The sequence below is a fragment of the Rhopalosiphum padi genome, chromosome 3 (assembly GCF_020882245.1).
Source record: "Rhopalosiphum padi isolate XX-2018 chromosome 3, ASM2088224v1, whole genome shotgun sequence".
Lineage (NCBI taxonomy): Eukaryota > Metazoa > Arthropoda > Insecta > Hemiptera > Aphididae > Rhopalosiphum > Rhopalosiphum padi.
In genome coordinates, this window is record NC_083599.1 from 45,679,096 (window position 1) to 45,697,764 (window position 18,669).

The 18,669-nt window shown below is 25.1% G+C and overlaps 2 protein-coding genes across 3 annotated transcripts in view; both read left to right on the forward strand.

The window, feature by feature from the left end:
- Positions 1-7,832: 7,832 nt before the first annotated feature.
- Positions 7,833-18,669, forward strand: part of LOC132926918 (protein artichoke) — a 35,016-nt gene continuing 24,179 nt past the window's right edge. For both annotated transcript variants that reach the window (XM_060991342.1, XM_060991343.1), the window contains exon 1: positions 7,833-8,142. The gene's annotated coding sequence lies outside the window, so the exon portion shown is untranslated. The remainder of the gene's footprint in view (positions 8,143-18,669) is intronic.
- Positions 10,584-18,114, forward strand: LOC132927347 (uncharacterized). Its single transcript, XM_060991858.1, has 4 exons — positions 10,584-10,869; positions 10,927-11,211; positions 12,166-12,556; positions 18,110-18,114. The coding sequence occupies exons 1-4, from the start codon at positions 10,675-10,677 to the stop codon at positions 18,112-18,114; spliced, it is 876 nt and encodes a 291-aa protein (XP_060847841.1). The 5' UTR covers positions 10,584-10,674.

The window sequence follows — 18,669 nt, forward strand, 5'->3', positions numbered from 1 at the left end:
TAAATTGTGCTCATATTTCTGGATTTTATGTTTTATAATCACTGTACTTGATGCTTAAAGTGTATCTTATAAACTGATTAAAAATACCAACTGTATCCTAATACTTGAGAACTAACTTTCCATCATAATAATTATTTAATATTTTGATTTTGAGCTCTACAAATATTTATAAAAACAAAGTTTAGCAAATAATAAAATATTAGTTATTAGTGCCACAGAATAGATTAAATATTAAAAATTTATTATTTATTATACTATAAATGACCAACAAAGATACTGTTTAGATATCGGATTGATATTTAAAAATATGTAATTGTGATATTTATGAAATATTATTATATATTTTATTATTAATAACATATCAAATAGATATCACCTATTTGACATATTATTTTAGATATTGATTTTTGATTAATAAGAAATCACAATTTTCAAATCAAATTTAAAAATTTTCTATAGAGCTATTTCAAATATCAAACATATATGTAAATTAAAAATACAATCAAGGCTCTCTAACTATTGCTATAATGCTATCTGGGTAGGCATGAAAAATTTTTAATTAGTTTGTTTTCTATAAATTTCGATTGTTTAAAATTCTTGAAAATGTAATGCAAGATCGCACATAAGATTTTCTTATGTTTGTTTAAATTTATTAAAAACACATAAGCTCACTTTAGTTTTATATAGATATATATATATTGGCGGTTAGGTCAGGTGATCGGAGGCTACCTTTGATCGATTATGACGATAAAAATATTATTTATTACTGCCAAGTGTCAACTTTCGATGGCATGCAAGTCAAATTAGTTAGTTATAATTGTTTATTTAAATATAAGGGGAAGAAGTAAAATGTGTAAGCCCTGATGAGCTATAATCTAAAGTGCGTGTCTGTCCGAATATTAAGCCATTGATGTCTCGAATGTATTAATCGGGAATTCAAAAATGTATAACCGAATTTTCCGGAACGTATGTCCGGATTTCTAGAATGTAAAAACTTATTTATCCAGTAAGTATTACAAATTGCATATATTAAACGCCTTGGAAAACACTAATGATTCGTTTGATATAATATTTGCAAGTGTTTCTGAAGAATGAGTACTACTAAGACGAGCTGCTTAATTAATTAATTTAAAAAAAAGGGTTAAGTTTATCATATTATATTGAATAATAATATAATTGCCTATAATGCAATAACAGTACACCAAATAGAAAATATATTGATCGAACGTTTATAAAAAAATAAAAATATCTTTATAAATTATTTTCTAGATATAAGCTATAATGGAATAATATATTTAATCATTTCTGTATACTTTGAAGGCATCTGATTATAAAATATTAAAAGTTGGTTTAAATTTTTCGAAAAAAATTAAAATATATATTATATATAGGCATATATAAAAAAACTTTAAAAAAATTAATCAAAATTTCAAATTTCTATAAATTATTTTATTAGTTTATATTTTGTTTAGAAATATTTAAAAAATGATATCGTGTAGATAAAATGATCATAAACATTTGTTGGAAATTAGTATTAAGTAGTTGTATAGGTAGTTAGGAAAAGTATCTACCTACCGTTTTTCGTTTTTTAGTAACATAAGAAAAAAATTAATTTTATCAAAAACTAGATTTGCATGAAATTCTGGTTTTCCTTCATGTTTGTTTATTTGTTTAATTTTTAATACAATAAAAACATAATTTTTTTCTATAAAAGTCAATAAAATTATTTTTCTATGTTAAATAGTTTACAAATTTAATATAAAGTTTCTTATCATACATTTTTAATACTGGAAATAAAAAAAAATGAGCGTAAATCCACAATAATTGTTATGAATTTTCATAGATAAAATTTTGACAAATTTCGTCAAAAATCACAACAATTTACAAATTATTTTTTAAATTCCTTAAGTGTTTAATATTTATACATAAGATTTATTAATATAATACAAGATGTCTTATAAGTTGTTATTACTAAAATTTAAAAAAAAATGTAGACCGCAATTCTACACAAATTTTTTATGAGTGTTTGCAGTTGTTCAAATTTTCATAAAATTGGATCTTCATCCGAAATATAATATTTTATCATCGCAATTGATTTTCTTATTTGATAATTCATTTGTTAGGCTTTCTTTCAACATCAAAATTATTTTTATTTGTGTAAGTAAATTCATATTATAAAATTACCAGTTGTGAGTTTAATGGAATACTTAAAACAATACTCTCTATATAATAGATATAATAATACAATATGATATAAAAAAATTACAACTGTGGGCAACGTCACTCGAAAAATCATTTTTAAAAAGGTAAAACGTTCACAATTGTGTAGTATAACTGCTCGGTAAATACTAAATACCGTATCGTAAATATTATATATATTTTTTGCCTGTTAAATATCTTTAAAATATATCAGTAATATATATATAATATATATTATATATGGCTCTATAATTAATTTATTTTGTTTATTTTACTAGTTAGTTATATATTTTAATGTTTTTGTTTTATTATTTTAAAGTGTTTTTCTGTAAAGCCCAACGCATTGACTGAGTTCATATTTCGTTGAGAGAGTTCTAAGCGATTAGGTTTTGGATGCATTTAGACCAATAATCTGCCCAAAAATAAACGTACTTATTGTTGCTCTTTTTTTAGAAAATAAATTGAATTCGTTAGTCACTTTTCTATGTTTTGTAGAAAAACTTTTTTCGTTTTTTTTTACCTTATTGGCCCTTTAAAATGTTCATTTTGAGAAATTATATAAATTCACTTGGAGCTATACTACATAAACTGTTAAAAATCTGAAATAAATATCCTAGAAAACATAGAAATGAGGCTAATAAACTAAAATTATAAATTAAAATTGGTTTAATAAAATTAAGTTTATTTTCGTCAGTTTAATAGCATTATTTATTGTCACGTATTGGTCCAAGTAAAAAAATGCACGCACCACGTACGTATGTTATGGAATACACATATTGAAATTGAATCACATTAATATTCATTTACAATATTAACACAAATCTCATAAGTGTCGATAACAAGATCAGAAATTGCATATGCCTAAAATGTGCACCTTTTAAACAACAGCTACAAAAAGCCAAGTAATTTTAAAGGATTAAGTGTAGGCCATTCATCCGGCTCTTGCGGAAACTGCTTTTCTTTGTTCAAGTAGTAAATAATCATTAATAATAATCATTAGTGTGCTTACCATCCAACGATTATACACGCATCAGATACATAATATTATAGTATGTACCATGTACGGTCATGTATGTCGCTAAAAAAAAGTAGTTCAAAATATTAAAACCAATTTATGAATGAAATAAGGCTATACGCCTAACAAACATTTAGGTATTTCCATTTCTGCGATTTAAAAAATTAAAATGTGTTTGAATTTATAAACAAGTTTATTTTGAAGCAGGTCGTTCATAAATTGTTTATGAAAATATTAAGTCAAGATAAAATTAATTTGTATGAATTTGTCAATGTTCATTAGTAAATAGACACATAGTTAAACTATATTTTAAATAGAAACATTTGGGAAAGTCACTCTAGTGTATAATAGGTTTTGAGTGTACCTTGTCATTGAGTAGGTCACTGTAACAAATGTGTTAAATATGAATTCAGTGAGGAAGACGAAAGACGATTAAAGACGATTCTGAGCGGATACGGTGTGTCAGCCTCTATTTCTAAGGATATTTTATAATTTATTTATATTACTATTATCTATTACCAGTGCTATTGAATAAAACTATACAAAAATAAATTTAATTATTGAATACTTTTTGGAATTGAATAGGAACTTTTGGTTTTTTTTTCAAAAAATATAGTTGAAAAAATATTATTGGAGCAACTATGACAAAAACAAATAACTAACATGGCGGAAAATAACTTCAAATATATCATATTTTTGAAGTGCAATAAGCTATTTTTAATAAATAAATATAAATTATTAATTACCATATACTAGTAAACTATATCTTACGTTGATTACAAACCTACGAAATAATAACCAAAAGTATTTAAAAGCATTATAAATACTTTTTTAAAATATTCATGTTTCAGCATTTGTAATTTTTTAAGTAACAAGTATTCTTTACAACTATGTGAAAATTACTAATACAGTAGGTTAACTTATGTTTTTTTTAAAACATCACATTCATATTATATTACCTATACATAATTAGATTATTATATCATACATTATAGTTATGAAACTATAAGTCCATACCATAGAATTGGTAGAATGGATTCCTGCAGGTACTTATCTATAGACTTGATACCGTAAATATTATTAAAATGTCATTGTCTATAACTATAGTACATCGTTAATAACAATTTAATTTATTGTTACAAAAATATGACTAAAATACTGTTAAAGAATAAATCGTTATTTTTCATTTCAATATCCAAAGTCAGCAAAAGGATAATTTAAAATGTATTTAACAAAAAAAGTTTGTTTATGTACCATAATATTTTCGATACTTTTTAAATATTGATAAAATAAAAATTGGTGAGGTACCATGTATTAAATTTTCAAGCTTTATGAATTGGAAATAAAAGTTTTTCAACATAAATCAAAAAAAGTGGTCAAATATAAATAACTTCTCTGCTGACCTTCTATACAGTAGGTTTTAAATGTAACTCTTCATTAAATAGGCCGTAGTTCATATAGGTAGGTTTATTATTCATACTGTATAATTAATAGACGTGTTAAATCAAAATCTAAATTAAACAATACATATTTGCACGGTATGCTTAAATTATCCATTGCATATGAAAAACGAGTCTGGAGACGATTTTTCAGCATATACGTATTACTAAGAATATTTTTATATTTATATACTATAGTAATTTATTTTACTATTAAATTATATTGCAGTAAGTTTAATATATTTATACCTTAAAATTTAAATATTGCATTTATTATATATTATTTATTATTAAAATAATTAATATATGTATAATGTATATATATTATTGTTATTAATTATTAACTTTTGAATCTACAGAACATGTTCATTTATTAGCTTATTATAAATTAAATACTTTTAAAATGTAATTTCATATATTAAAGTAAAATATAATTATATAATAATTATATAAATATACATATAAGTTTCAAGACCCTGAGAATATTTTTAAAGTATGAGCAATATAACTAAAATTGTTATTTTCTTCATTTAAATATCCAATTTTGTTAAAATTTGAACTTCAAATGCATTTAAAAAAAATTATGATTGACAATATATTTTTTTAGATTTTTTGGTTTTTGATAACAATTATTTATGATACGACGCTTTATGTTAAATTAAGCCTTAGGTTTATATATTTTGAATATAATAAAATATAATAATAAAATTCCATTGTCTTCGCCAAAGCCGGCCTTAGGGTGGAGCGAGGTGCCGAGGTCTGGGGAAAATTGTATTTTTTTTTTTTTAATTACCTACGCCGAAAAATTATAGTATAAATAATGTATAATATAATTACTATAATTTCATTAACGCGAGTTCCAATATGTCATACCAAAGCGCGAGGCCTGCCTAAGACCGGCACTGGTTCACAACTATTTTGAAAAACGGCGGTCGTCAAAAATCACACACTTTCAAGAAAAAAGTTCGACCTTTCGATCGTCGTTCAAAACTGCACATTGTATACATCGATTCTGCACAGTTTTTCCAAAATCAAACCTTTCTATACCGCATATACTGACATACTATTATGTATCAATAACGCACAAATTTATCTAAAATTATATTATTGTTTAAAACCGTACACCATCGCAATTCGCAGTCATCATTTTTAATCAAAATTTATAAATTCATAAGAATATTTGAAAACATTAGGATGTACATTTATTATAATCTAAGTATTATTTACTATACATACTTTATTTCATCTTATTATGTTGCATTATTTTTAATTAATATTAAATTAAAATTATAAGATCTCATATATTTAATTATTTTTACAACAATGAAAAATTTGTTTAATAACGATAAATGTTTAATTTTTAACAATTTAAATTAAATGTGTGCGGTTTTCAATTATTGACTTTCCAAATTTCCCATTTTAACAATAGAAAAAATCTATGCACCATTGAACGGTCTAAAATAATGTGCTAAAATTGTAAGTGTGCGGTTTTGAACGATGCCCTTTTTAAATTACAACAAAATAGGTACCTAACTAAAATATTTAGTATTTGTTTTAAATTTAAAATAAAGAATTTCGTTAAAAATATTATACACAGAAAAAATATTTTTAAATTGCTATAGCCAAGCCTAAACACTTCATCAACAATAAAAAAACTACAAAAAAATTTCAACATTTAAAATGCCTATAAATAGCTTAAATTTAGTTTAAGCTTTTAAAAGTTTCATTGAGTAGAAAAATAATGATTTAAAAACCGATTGGATGAAACAGTTTTAGAAATTGCTTGTGATTTAAAGTTAATATAAAGTCGAAAACGTCAATTGAAAACTTCATAAAAAGAACCAAAATATTTTGAAATTTAAAACATTATATCTAAAAAATGTTTTTATAAATATTTAAGGAATATTTCAAGTCAAGTCTATAATGGTATTTTTTTAAATTAAAAAGAAAATTTAAAATTTATTTTGTCAAAAACTTGTGTGGCGTAAATATTCTCGTTTTTTATAACTTTTTTTTTTATGTATTTTCAATTATTAAGAAAATTACCAAAAATATCCTAATAATTATATCTAAATAATTTAAGTTTTCTATTAGAAACCACCGTCAACATTTAAAATTGAAATATTTTTACCACTCTTAAAAGTTTCGTTTGACACAAAATACTACACTTACACAGTTACACATACATATATAATCATTGTAATACCATTCAGAATCCAAAAATATGCTCTTATATACCCAGTCAATAACTATACACTTAATACATTTTCAAAATAATAAAATAGGAAGTACATATTTTAATTTTTCAGGTGAGGCGTTAAGTTAGGCTTTTAGTTAATGTTGATGAAAAATTGATGAGGTTTATTGCCTTGTTGATTTTCAACATAGCGGATGATGCTTTAATATAGAAGGTACCTATATTCTTATATTTTTAATTATAATTAAACCCGTGTGTTACATTATTCAGGTTATGTACTGTGAGTCTGCGGAGTGTTATGCATAATGTATGATAGGTACATTTTACCTATTCGGATGTTTTCCGGACATTATATCATAAACACTGCAATCTGCGCAGATTGTAAATTTCCAAATTGTCCATCCGCGGCACTTCCTTCACTGTCTAATTATCGTTAATTTAATCGTTCCACACACGACACGTAAGTACGCGTCCGCTGTAGCTCGACGCTCGTTGATAATAATATAATATTATAATGTTATCGAATTCATCCCGAACAATTGTATGGAAAAAAAAACAATGCTCCGAGAATATATAATAATATTATAATATATAGAATACTCTCAATGCGCATGTATATTATACATGTGCAGCCGTCATTGCGTTGTGCGTTTTTATTGTCCTATATAATATCATAATTTATATTATATTATATAGCTGTACTTATAATAATATATGCAATGTCTATGTACATATAACATGTGTCATATTGTTTTTGTCATCGTTATTGTTATTATTATTATTATTATTTGAAGACATTTTCGCGTAGTCTTCCTCATTATACTTATATCAGCCGAAATCCGGTTATCACTCGGAGTAATGCTACTGAAAACTAGAGCAGCCCGTCGCGTAGTAGGGAAATCTTTCATGGTCCAGTGAAGCATGGTGGAAAGATGGGCTCCTATATTATATTAAACGATATTAAAATCAGTCGCGTGCCAGTGTTTGGCTTGTGTTTGTATACGACTCCTGACACGCGCTGTTGTGGTTACCGAAAAACGACCTGGACAGTTTTTTTCCCAATTTCAAAACGCCCGATTATCGCTCGCAAACATACACGCACCTGTAAACTAAATACTTCTTATTATTATAATAAATACATCAGTTGTTCAATTTTTGGGGAACGCCCGATCTGTCAGTGATTTGTGGCTTGCAACAAATATCTACTGTTTGTCTGTGTAGATTTTCGTCATATCGAATGGTAAAGTAATTGATAAATTCGAAAGACGACCAAGACCATCATGCCGTATCAGGTAAACTGAAATACAATTTTATTTATTTACACAATTTTTCGATTACTTCTTGGGTATAATGTATATGGGTATAGGGGTATTAGTGTTTATAGAGACATTATAGCCCATATATTATATAGTATATATTTTGTTTTTCTAACAATTTATATTTATGAAGGTTATATATTCTATTAAGTATCTTAATTTGCTGTTGTATAGATGCTATACACATGCGTTATACGTAGATTGTGTATACAATATTCGTAATTAGGTATATACTCGTATGTACCTCCCCATATTATACATAGGTATATACTATATATACAATATACATATATATATATATATGTACCGGCGATAACACATCTTAATAGTAATTCCTATGCAATATTATATTCATGACGTTCATGTATGAATATTGTTATATTGTTAAAGATTATACTTTGGAGTACCTAGCATTTATATTTGTAAAATATTGTGTTTATGCCGTACACTATATTTTTTAATAGGCGCCTAATTACTTATTAGATAGTATGTATAACTGTATAAATACCTACTCGCATGAAGGAAAGAATCTGTAACGACAATATTTTAATCTTTAAACTACTTAACAAATTATAATTTAAATAATGTTATATGTAACCGATATCCGTGTATTGCGAAAACGTGAAGCTTAAAATCTATAAATACAATTTTGAACATTTTGAAATCGTGCTCACATGACCTACGATTTCATAAAAAACAATAAACACGTTCAAAAATCCTTATTCATGTATAATGTACTAAAGATTATGTTTATTAATAACTATCAAGTGTTAAAAAGAAAACTTTCGGTATCAACAATTAGCTATCAAAGTACATGTACCTATATTTCGATATATATTTTATGGTTTATAAGCTCTATATAAGAACACGCTATTTAGTATTCGGGGATGTATATTATTAATAATATTAATATGAAATGGTAATTGCATAGTGTATACATAATAATATACAATATAGAGAATTAATTTTAGTTGTTAATTCGGTGCATCGACTTAGAGGACAAATAGGAATTTATAGGAATCTATAGTTAAGCATGATCATTGATCATACATTTTTTAATTTAAACTATTATTACATTTATGAAACATAGGTACCGTATTTTTAAAAAAAATATGCTTTTGCTGAACTTTAAAATTTGCGCCATATATTTTTAATGATAATTAACGTATCAATTGCACCGAGGTATGCATATGTGTTATATGCCTCCCTATTAATTTAATCACCAACACTTATATAACATTTTTATAACTTTGGTATAAACGCTGAGATTTATCACTTAAGGTCAGTGCTGGATTAATGAATATTTTGCCTTTGGATAGATTTTAAAATTCCGCTCTTTACAGCCCATGTACTCATCATAAAAAAAGTAATTATATCAAAAATAACACCATTAAAATTGTTGTGAAATTTGTTAAAAAAAATAATGTAAGAATGTTGGATAAAATAAAAATTGTTGCATATGTTAAATAATGCTGATCCAACTTTATATAAATTTCTAAACAATTATATAATACATTTGAAAACTTCAAAACTTTTATTTCCACCGTAAAAAAATGTTGTCATCCCTAAAAAAATGCCGCCTAAAGCAGCTGCCCCCTTTACCCTCCCCCTATTCGATACTGCTTGTGGTACAAATCAATACAGACGTATATTATAACTTATAAATAATGACCATTTCTTATGGATTATTTTAATTTGTATAATTTTGTTATTTTGGGAAATATGAGCCCAATGGACATATTACAATGATAAATTAGGATATTAGGGACTTATTGAAATACTGGGCAAAAGTCCATACTTGAAATTTAAAGTTAAGAATACATAACTTACATCTAAATTAGGGTGACCAGACGTCCCGTTTAAAACGGGATTGTCCCTTTTTTGGTCATCAAGTCCCGTTGTCCCGACAAACTTCGAACGGGACGCTTTTTATCCCGTTTTTAGAAGATGGTCCTGTTTTAATCCCGTTATTTCAATAGTATTATATTATGTTAGTGAAAAAAATATCGACTTATGAAACAAATATAAAACAGTTTTACTCGTATATATATTTAAAATTAGAGACCAAATTTATAAATAGCAGATACCATGTACAGCTGCGCGACTGTTTCGGTTGTCGTCGTCTTATCGCACCGACCGACCAAACAACGCACACACTACACAATTATTGTAAAAGTATGTGTACGTGAAAGGACTCGTCAACGGTTGTCTGCTATTTTTGTTTTTCAATTATTACGATTAAGAATATCAAGTATCGACAACCCTGCAGTCTTATGAATATTATTATTCTATTGTATTCTATTCGTTATCGTTTTTACATTGTCCGAGTTCTTCTGTCTTTTATAGGCGTTTCGCGTTTATCGGTAATAATTTTTGAATACTGACTACTGTTGACACTTGACACTTTGACAGTCGACCAGTGAATTCCTTTCCGTAAACTTGTTTTGTATTTTGAAATTGACGCGTACCTATCGATATTTTTTTAAAATCTTAAAAATAATACTTAAGATGCCTAAAAGACGATGTAGTTTTAATCCAAAATTAAAAACGCAGTTTCCTAATTTAAGAGATGCTGATGAAATAGGAAAAGTTCTGTGTACAGAGTGTAAATCTATATTCTCAATAGAACATGGTGGGATATCAGATATCAAACAGCACTTACAAAAACGCAAACATCTATTGGCTGTGTCTAGCTCTAGCAGTGCTAATAAATTATCTTCATATTTTATCAATAAAGAAAAATCTGGGCCATCAGATGAGAGCAAACGTATTGCGGCAGAAGAAGGTATGTTTGCTTTTCATACTATCATGCACAATCATTCGTTTCGATCGATGGATTGTACGTCTTCACTGATAAAAAAAATTCACGATAAAAAATTTTCTTGTGCTCGAACGAAATGTGAATCGATTATTTCAAAAGTAATTGTCCCTTTTGCAATGGAACAAGTTTTAGAAGAATTAAAAAATATCAAATTTGCAACACTTATGGTGGATACATCAAATCACAAAAATCTAAAACTTGTACCAATTCTTATCCGATATTTTATTCCACAAGAAGGAGTACAAATCAAAGTTTTAGAATTTACAAATTTACAAGGTGAAACCGCGGATATTTTAACTAAATACATAATGGATGTTTTAAAAAAATTCAACCTATCCAATAAAATAGTTGCTTTTTCGGGTGATAATTGTAATACGAATTTTGGTGGCGTCGCAAGAAAAGGCATAAAAAATGTTTATGCAATTCTTAACGAAAATTTAAAAACAAATATTTCAGGCATTGGTTGTGCGGCTCATATCTTACACAACGCACTGCAAACCTGTACGGATATTTTGCCAATCGATATTCAATCCATAGTTAATAAAATATTTCAATATTTTCATATATATACAGTCCGCGTGGAGCAATTCAAAGAATTTTGTGATTTTGTAAATGTCGAGTTCAAAAATATTTTAGGTACTGTTATAACGCGATGGTTATCTCTGTTACCAGCTGTTACTAGAATCTTAGATTTATTCCCAGCATTAAAAACGTATTTTCTAACCCAAGATAAATGCCCTACAATTTTGAAACAGTTTTTCGATAACCCTATTTCTATAGCATGGTTGTATTTTATTCAAAGCCAATTGAAGGTAGTTTGTGACACAATAACGATTATTGAAAGCGACAATATTTCAGCAAGTGAAGTATATGAAGAACTGGAAGTGGTATGTGGAAAAATTAGGAACAGGCAAAGCCAACAATTTTTTACATCAAAATTAGCTTCAGTCATTGAAGACCTTGATAAAAAAAAGATATACAGCAAAAATAATTTTATAGAAAAAATGAATGATTTTTATAGTGTTTTCTTATCTTACGTAAAAAAATGGAGTTGTCATTTTGAACCGTTCAAAATTTTTCGATGGACTCAATTATTAGATATTCCTTCTTGGGTAGACGTTCAAGAAAGTATTCAATATTTATTTAAAAATAAAAAACTCAACCTGGATTCGAACATAGATGAGGATAAATTATTTGATGAATATAATCATGTAGCTCATGTGATACAAGTTAAAATTATAGAATGGAAACATTGTTCAAAAAAAGTCACAGAAAAATGGTGTGATGTATTTAAAATACTAGAAAAAAATCAAATTTCTTTCAACAACTTCTCAGCAATTATTGAATATTCGTTGGCTATTCCTGGAACAAATGCATCTGTAGAAAGAATATTTTCATTAACAAATGTATTGTGGACGGATGAAAAAAATCGTTTTAATGTCGAAACTATTAAATCAATAATTATTGCAAAACAGCACTTTAAAAACATAACTTGTTCACAATTTTATGAATTTCTTTTGAAGCACCCAAAATTGTTCAATTCAATAAGTTCTTCAGAAAAATACGAAAAAATAGTAGAAAGTGTGGAAGAAGGATTATCAAATTCCTGAATAATTAAAAAAGTTAATGTTGTAAATTTCTTAATTCTTGTTAAAAAAATATATTACAGTATTGGTATGTACAATGTATTGTTTAATTGCTTAATACTTTAATTTTAATATTTAAAAGTACATTTTTTAATTGTTTAAAGTATTATAATAGTTATGAAATTTAACATTGTGTTGTTAAATAAAAAAGAAAAAGAAAATATTCCTAAATATTTAAACACTTATTATTTAGGTTATTTACTCAAAAATGGTAAAGTAATAAGATAATAATTGTTTGTGATATGACTCAGATTTATATTTTTACTCTCTACAGTTGTGTGCATATGTGTGAATGTATATATATAGTTTTTATTAGGTTTTATTGGGGGAGGGGAGTTACAAATAATGTCCCGTTTTTTTATTTTCTTAATATGGTCACCCTAATCTAAATAGTAAATAGCCATATTTATGTGTAAGATATACTCGTACAACCAATAGTCATATTTTTCGATAGTTTGGCACCCATTGTAAATCAACATATTATGTCTTATTTTAACTTCAAAGGACTAAGAAATGTAGTCAATATTTAAATATTAAAATAATATGTAAAAACAGATGCACTAAGTTCAATATTTGATAGAATTAAAAAATGTTTGTTTGAAATTAAAATTTTTGTTGAATCCATACAAAAATTAATTTCAGTGGGTACTTATAATACGACTATACGAGTATATATTACATACAAAATATATTTGATTAAAAATATAAAATAATTAGTCAAGGATCTGGGATATATTAGTGACTAATAGGTACTGACTAATTATTATTACTTAACTAAAGTAATATACCTCTGTACGTGGAATAAATAATTAATATGATAGATAAAAATAAAATTTATGCTTTATAATGTATTATATTTGTTTTTGCTTATATTTTAATACTTTTCAGTAAAAATTAGTATAATTTATTATAAAAATCTATTCTATAGTTTTTATATTATTATTTGAATTAATCTTATATTACTTAATATTAGTTATTTTAAATGGTATATTAGAAAATATTTAGAGGTTTATAAATTTTATATTGTTTTTAAAGAATTTGTTATTATTACAAAACTTTTTAATAATTACATTATATAGTAAATGTAATTAAACATTTTTTATACGATAGATCCTATAATACATGTCTTATAGCCACATTTTTTTTAAATACAAAAAACAAATATGATATATCATGTTTAAGAACGCTAAAATAAAAAAACTTTTTTTTTTATTGAAAATGCAGAATGTATAAGTATAAATAAAAATAATTGTCAATAATTGATAATTAATATAATTAAATATATAACTATAATTATTATAACACATTAAATGTAAGTTAAAATATTTTCGTTTCATTTGAATAGATCTGTAATTATTTTATTTACTCTTATAGAAACATTTAGGTACGTTTGTCAACTATACCTATCTGATTTGATACAGTGATTATAATTTAAGATGGTTAGTTTTTTATGTGAGCTTTAAATTATTTGGAGAACAATGCAGCATAGGTATTATATATTATGAGTTATAATAAAATAAAGAAAGTTTCGTTTCGACTGGTGTCACAAATACAATCGCGTGTGCGAAGTTAACAGTTTCCTTAACAGAACAATGAAAGAATGTTTTTCTGATTGTATAATAGTTGATTTAGATTTTATTTTCTGTTAAAGTAATTATAAAATTGCTAGATATATTTTTTTTTTATCTATTTCAGCCATTTAGTTATAGTTATACCTACTCTAAAATCTAAATGAGTATTAATGTCTCTTATAAACGGACTTCATAATTATTAATTACTCTGTGGTGTTTAGGTGTATAATATTTAGTTTAAGATTTATGAAAAACCCTTAATTTCATCTTCATTAGTGTGACTTATTCTTTTTATTGATATTAAACATATACACTTTTAGATCAACATAATAGAGAGAGAAACGATGGTTTTCACTCGCACAAAAACTTCCTAGTGATAAAGAAACTAATATATTTAAACAACAGAGAAAAATACGCAACGACGTTACGATTAACAATAAAATAAGCTGTGTTCGTTTAAATATTTTCAAACTTGAAACAATGCTACATCCCTACGTTTAATATAAATACTAAATAGTCTCCCCAAATAAAAACGTGGATCCTATATTTTCGCATTGCGCTTTCGCAATGGAATACAATTTTGATAAAAATAGTGTTATACTATAATCAATGTAATACCAAGCGGTAAGTAGTATTCTTGAAACTGTGAAGCTTTGATTATCATATAATAGTTCAAATTAAAAATATAGAATAGAATTATATATACATAGAATTATGTACCGTGTTGTCTATTTAGTATCTTTTTTTGGGTAATTTGGGCCTATAATAGGTAGGTAGGTATAATAGGGAATACACTTTAACAGTATGTATTAGTATTATATCATAGACTATATAAGTAGTACATAATTATTTAAACGTAAATAATATAGTATTGGTATTTGATACTTGACATTCTTTTTCGTTTCATTTGTTTTTTATAAAATGTATAAGTATAAATATATGTGTTAATATTTTTCCACAGTAAATTTATGAAGAATAAAAGAAAAATTATTCATAGTATACATTTTTATAACTGAAAATGTATATGTTCGTTCATATTTATCAATCATCTTAAAAAGATGTAAATGTATTAATGTTTCCCTCGATAAATGCACATTCATACCGCCAGTTCCGCTTTGCTCTAAAAATCAATGTAAAAATGAAATATTTATTTTGCGTCGCTTTTATTAAAATCATTATTCATGGTAGGTTAGTTGGTTAATACAATTATTTATAAGTTTTAAATATTAATTGTTTAATTTACCAATTCAAACGAATAGTTGACATGTTTTATATTTATCTAAAACTCGTGAATAATAAAGATTATATTATTATAAATTATAAAATATAGTAAATTTATTTTAAAATAATATTTAATTTTTTAATTTTTCAGTATACTTAAATATAAGTTAAGTGCCAAGTATAAATTTACTTAAAATGAATGAATTAATATAAATATAACTAACATTGATTCATAATTGGTTGAAAATTCTTAAAAACCACTCGAGTATAATAGTGTTTCAAAATTTAAATCCAAGTAAAAATATTTGTTTTATTTACTTAAATTTTATATACATTTGATTATCAAACATTTTTTCTAAAGAATTTATTTATAATAAAATTATAAAGCTAATTTTTGTTTCAATATAAATGATTTTACTGCCACCAGAACCGTACTAAGAAATTATTCTTAGTTGGTGCAACAAAATAATTGCAATTCCTAAACAATTTATTTTTATATTTAATGGTTTTACTTTTTTATTTAGTAGTTATTAACCTTATTCTGTTCAACTTATGTATTTACTTCGGTCAATTTTTGTGTTTTTAAATTTTAAATACTTTTTTAATTATTGTTTAGTACTTAAATATTATAAATGTAGTTTAATTTTCATTCGATTTTTTAATTTTTTTTGAAACATATTTATTAGAGTTGAGAAAAATATGGTGCAATTAGAATTGGTGAACGGACTTAATTTCATAATTATGGCATATTAATATTGCCATTTTAGACTATATAGTATACTTACAAAATAGTAAGTTGTATTCTTGTATTCGTGCATTGTCCAACAATCGTGCGATTGCTCAGTTGTATAATAATGAATGAAAAATTAAATTTTTAACTGCTTGTAATATAAATAACGATGGTGATTTTTATAAGAGGTGTATTGTTTTAGATTCTATAAGTGGAGCATAATTATTTTGATTGTACAATGGAGTATTTTGTGTATTTTCTTCATTTTTTATAGTGGTAAAAATGTATTTATTTTCAACTTTGATAGTGTATTTTAGTAACTGCAATTGGATCTAGTTATTGATAATTTGCTCCCTAGTCTTTCCTTTCTAACATCTGATAATAATTTCAAAGTCTATTTAGTATTATAATACCGTAACTAAATATATTACATTTTTAAACCAGTAAAAAGTTCATAATTAATTCTAATTAGTGATAAGTGATTGCAGTGAATTTAAAATTCAGATAATTTATAAAAATATAAAATGTAGACGTGAACCAAACTGATTGAGTACAGCGAAAACAGTTAGTTTTACATTTTTACGCATTTATAATGTACATATTTTATATGTACAGACGTACAGTGTATATTATTGATGTTAATTCGAGGAGAATGGTACAATTAATATATATATAGGTACTTTCCATCATTTTGCAGTACACATAAGCTATTAGATATGTATATAGGACGACCGGTTGGAGTTTCGACACGGCCAAACTGTCGTTCAAACTGCACGCAGGAACCATAGATCATTCATATGTATGCTTTGCATTAAACATCGATGACATAAATTTCAAATTGACCGTGAATTATTGTTATCGGTTCAGCGCCGAGTCGACGCCGTTATATCAAAAAATAATTTCGAATTTGCTACCTCATAATTATCAATAAGTAGGTATATCCTTTACTTAATGTTATATTTTAAATAGTTATAACATAAGCGTGTGTGATTACTGATTATACTCTGTCGTATAAACCATAAAATATACTGAATGATTCATCGAGCATACTCGCCACTATTTTGTGATGAATTTATTAAAATTAATTTTATAATACAATTTAAAATACCTATGCTATATAGATTTCGGAAAAAAATAATTATATGTTGTATTAAGTATTTTAAACATTTTTATTTAATTATAAAATATAAAAAAAATATTGTTTTACATTTCCAAACTTTGTTCACTGATCTTAAATATCTTATTAAAACTTTAAAAAAAACTAGAATTGTTTGAAAATATCAAAATATCAAATGCCTTTAAATATAGTTAGCCTTTAGCCATTATTTATTGATCTATTATACTTAAGATTGCTTATTAAAATAATATGAGCCCACTGACCATTAAATGTATAATGACATATGTACTATTTCCATTGGTCTTCAATGTTTATTATACAACAAATTTTTAATTTTATTATTACTAACTTAAATTATAAATAATTGCGGATTACTTATTTTCATTTGTTAATATATTATTTTTTATAATAAGACGTTTCTACCTTCATTATGGTTGATAACAAATTGCGCCAAAACTACAGTCTTGTCTGTGATTTTATAATTTATCATAAATAAATTAATAATAATTAATGAAAAATAAATTTTGACTAACAAGTCAATTTTATATTTTAGTATTTTACTGAATAACTATGAATAAAAAATATTAATTAATAAATAAAATTAAAATGTGTTCCAAACAATTCTTATTCCAAGAGACTAATCAAGATGATAGATTATGTAAGTTTTAGCTTAATATACTTTTATTATTTTATAATCTAATATTATTATCAAAAATAAATTACATAAAACATTACTGTACAGGATTTGAGTTAAATTAAGACAAAATGTACTATTTGACGTAGGTAAATGGTACGCTTTGGCACAAAATCAATAAACTCAGATGTTCAATTTAGGACATTAAACTGCAATATACCTTAAGGGACATAACAAAAAAACGTTTATTATAATTTTATAAATTGTTTAGTGAAATACCATTTATCTAAACTAGTTCAGTAATTCGTAACAAAAAACCATCAATATTGGAAAAAGTTAAAAATGGAAATAGTACGTTTTGGATTGTCGCCTCTCATATACGTTCAATCTTATTATATTGGTTCAATGGTCATCATAATATTTATAATAGACATATTATTATTTTGATAATATATTATTAGTTTTATTATTTTATTGTTCATATTATTGACAATATGCATATTCAAATTGGTTAAATAATTATAAATGCATCAAACATATTGTCATTATAACAAAATATTGTCTACATGACAAATGTAACCATTGTTCAAATTTAATAAGACGATATTGGCAATGTTATCAGGGTCTCTAAATTATTAACTTGGTAATTTACAATATTACAATAACATAACATTCTGTATTTACTTAACTTCCTATACCTATATTAAAATATGCAAACAATTATCAATAAAAGTAGCGGTACTTAAAAATTCCAAAAATCAAA

Coding starts and splice junctions, on each gene's coding strand:
- LOC132927347 (XM_060991858.1), top strand. CDS start 10,675: ATGCCTAAAAGACGATGTAGTTTTAATCCAAAATTAAAAACGCAGTTT. Junction 10,870..10,926: donor CTGTGTCTAGCTCTAGCAGT/GCTAATAAATTA, acceptor CCATCAGATGAG/AGCAAACGTATTGCGGCAGA. Junction 11,212..12,165: donor CAATTCTTATCCGATATTTT/ATTCCACAAGAA, acceptor GATTCGAACATA/GATGAGGATAAATTATTTGA.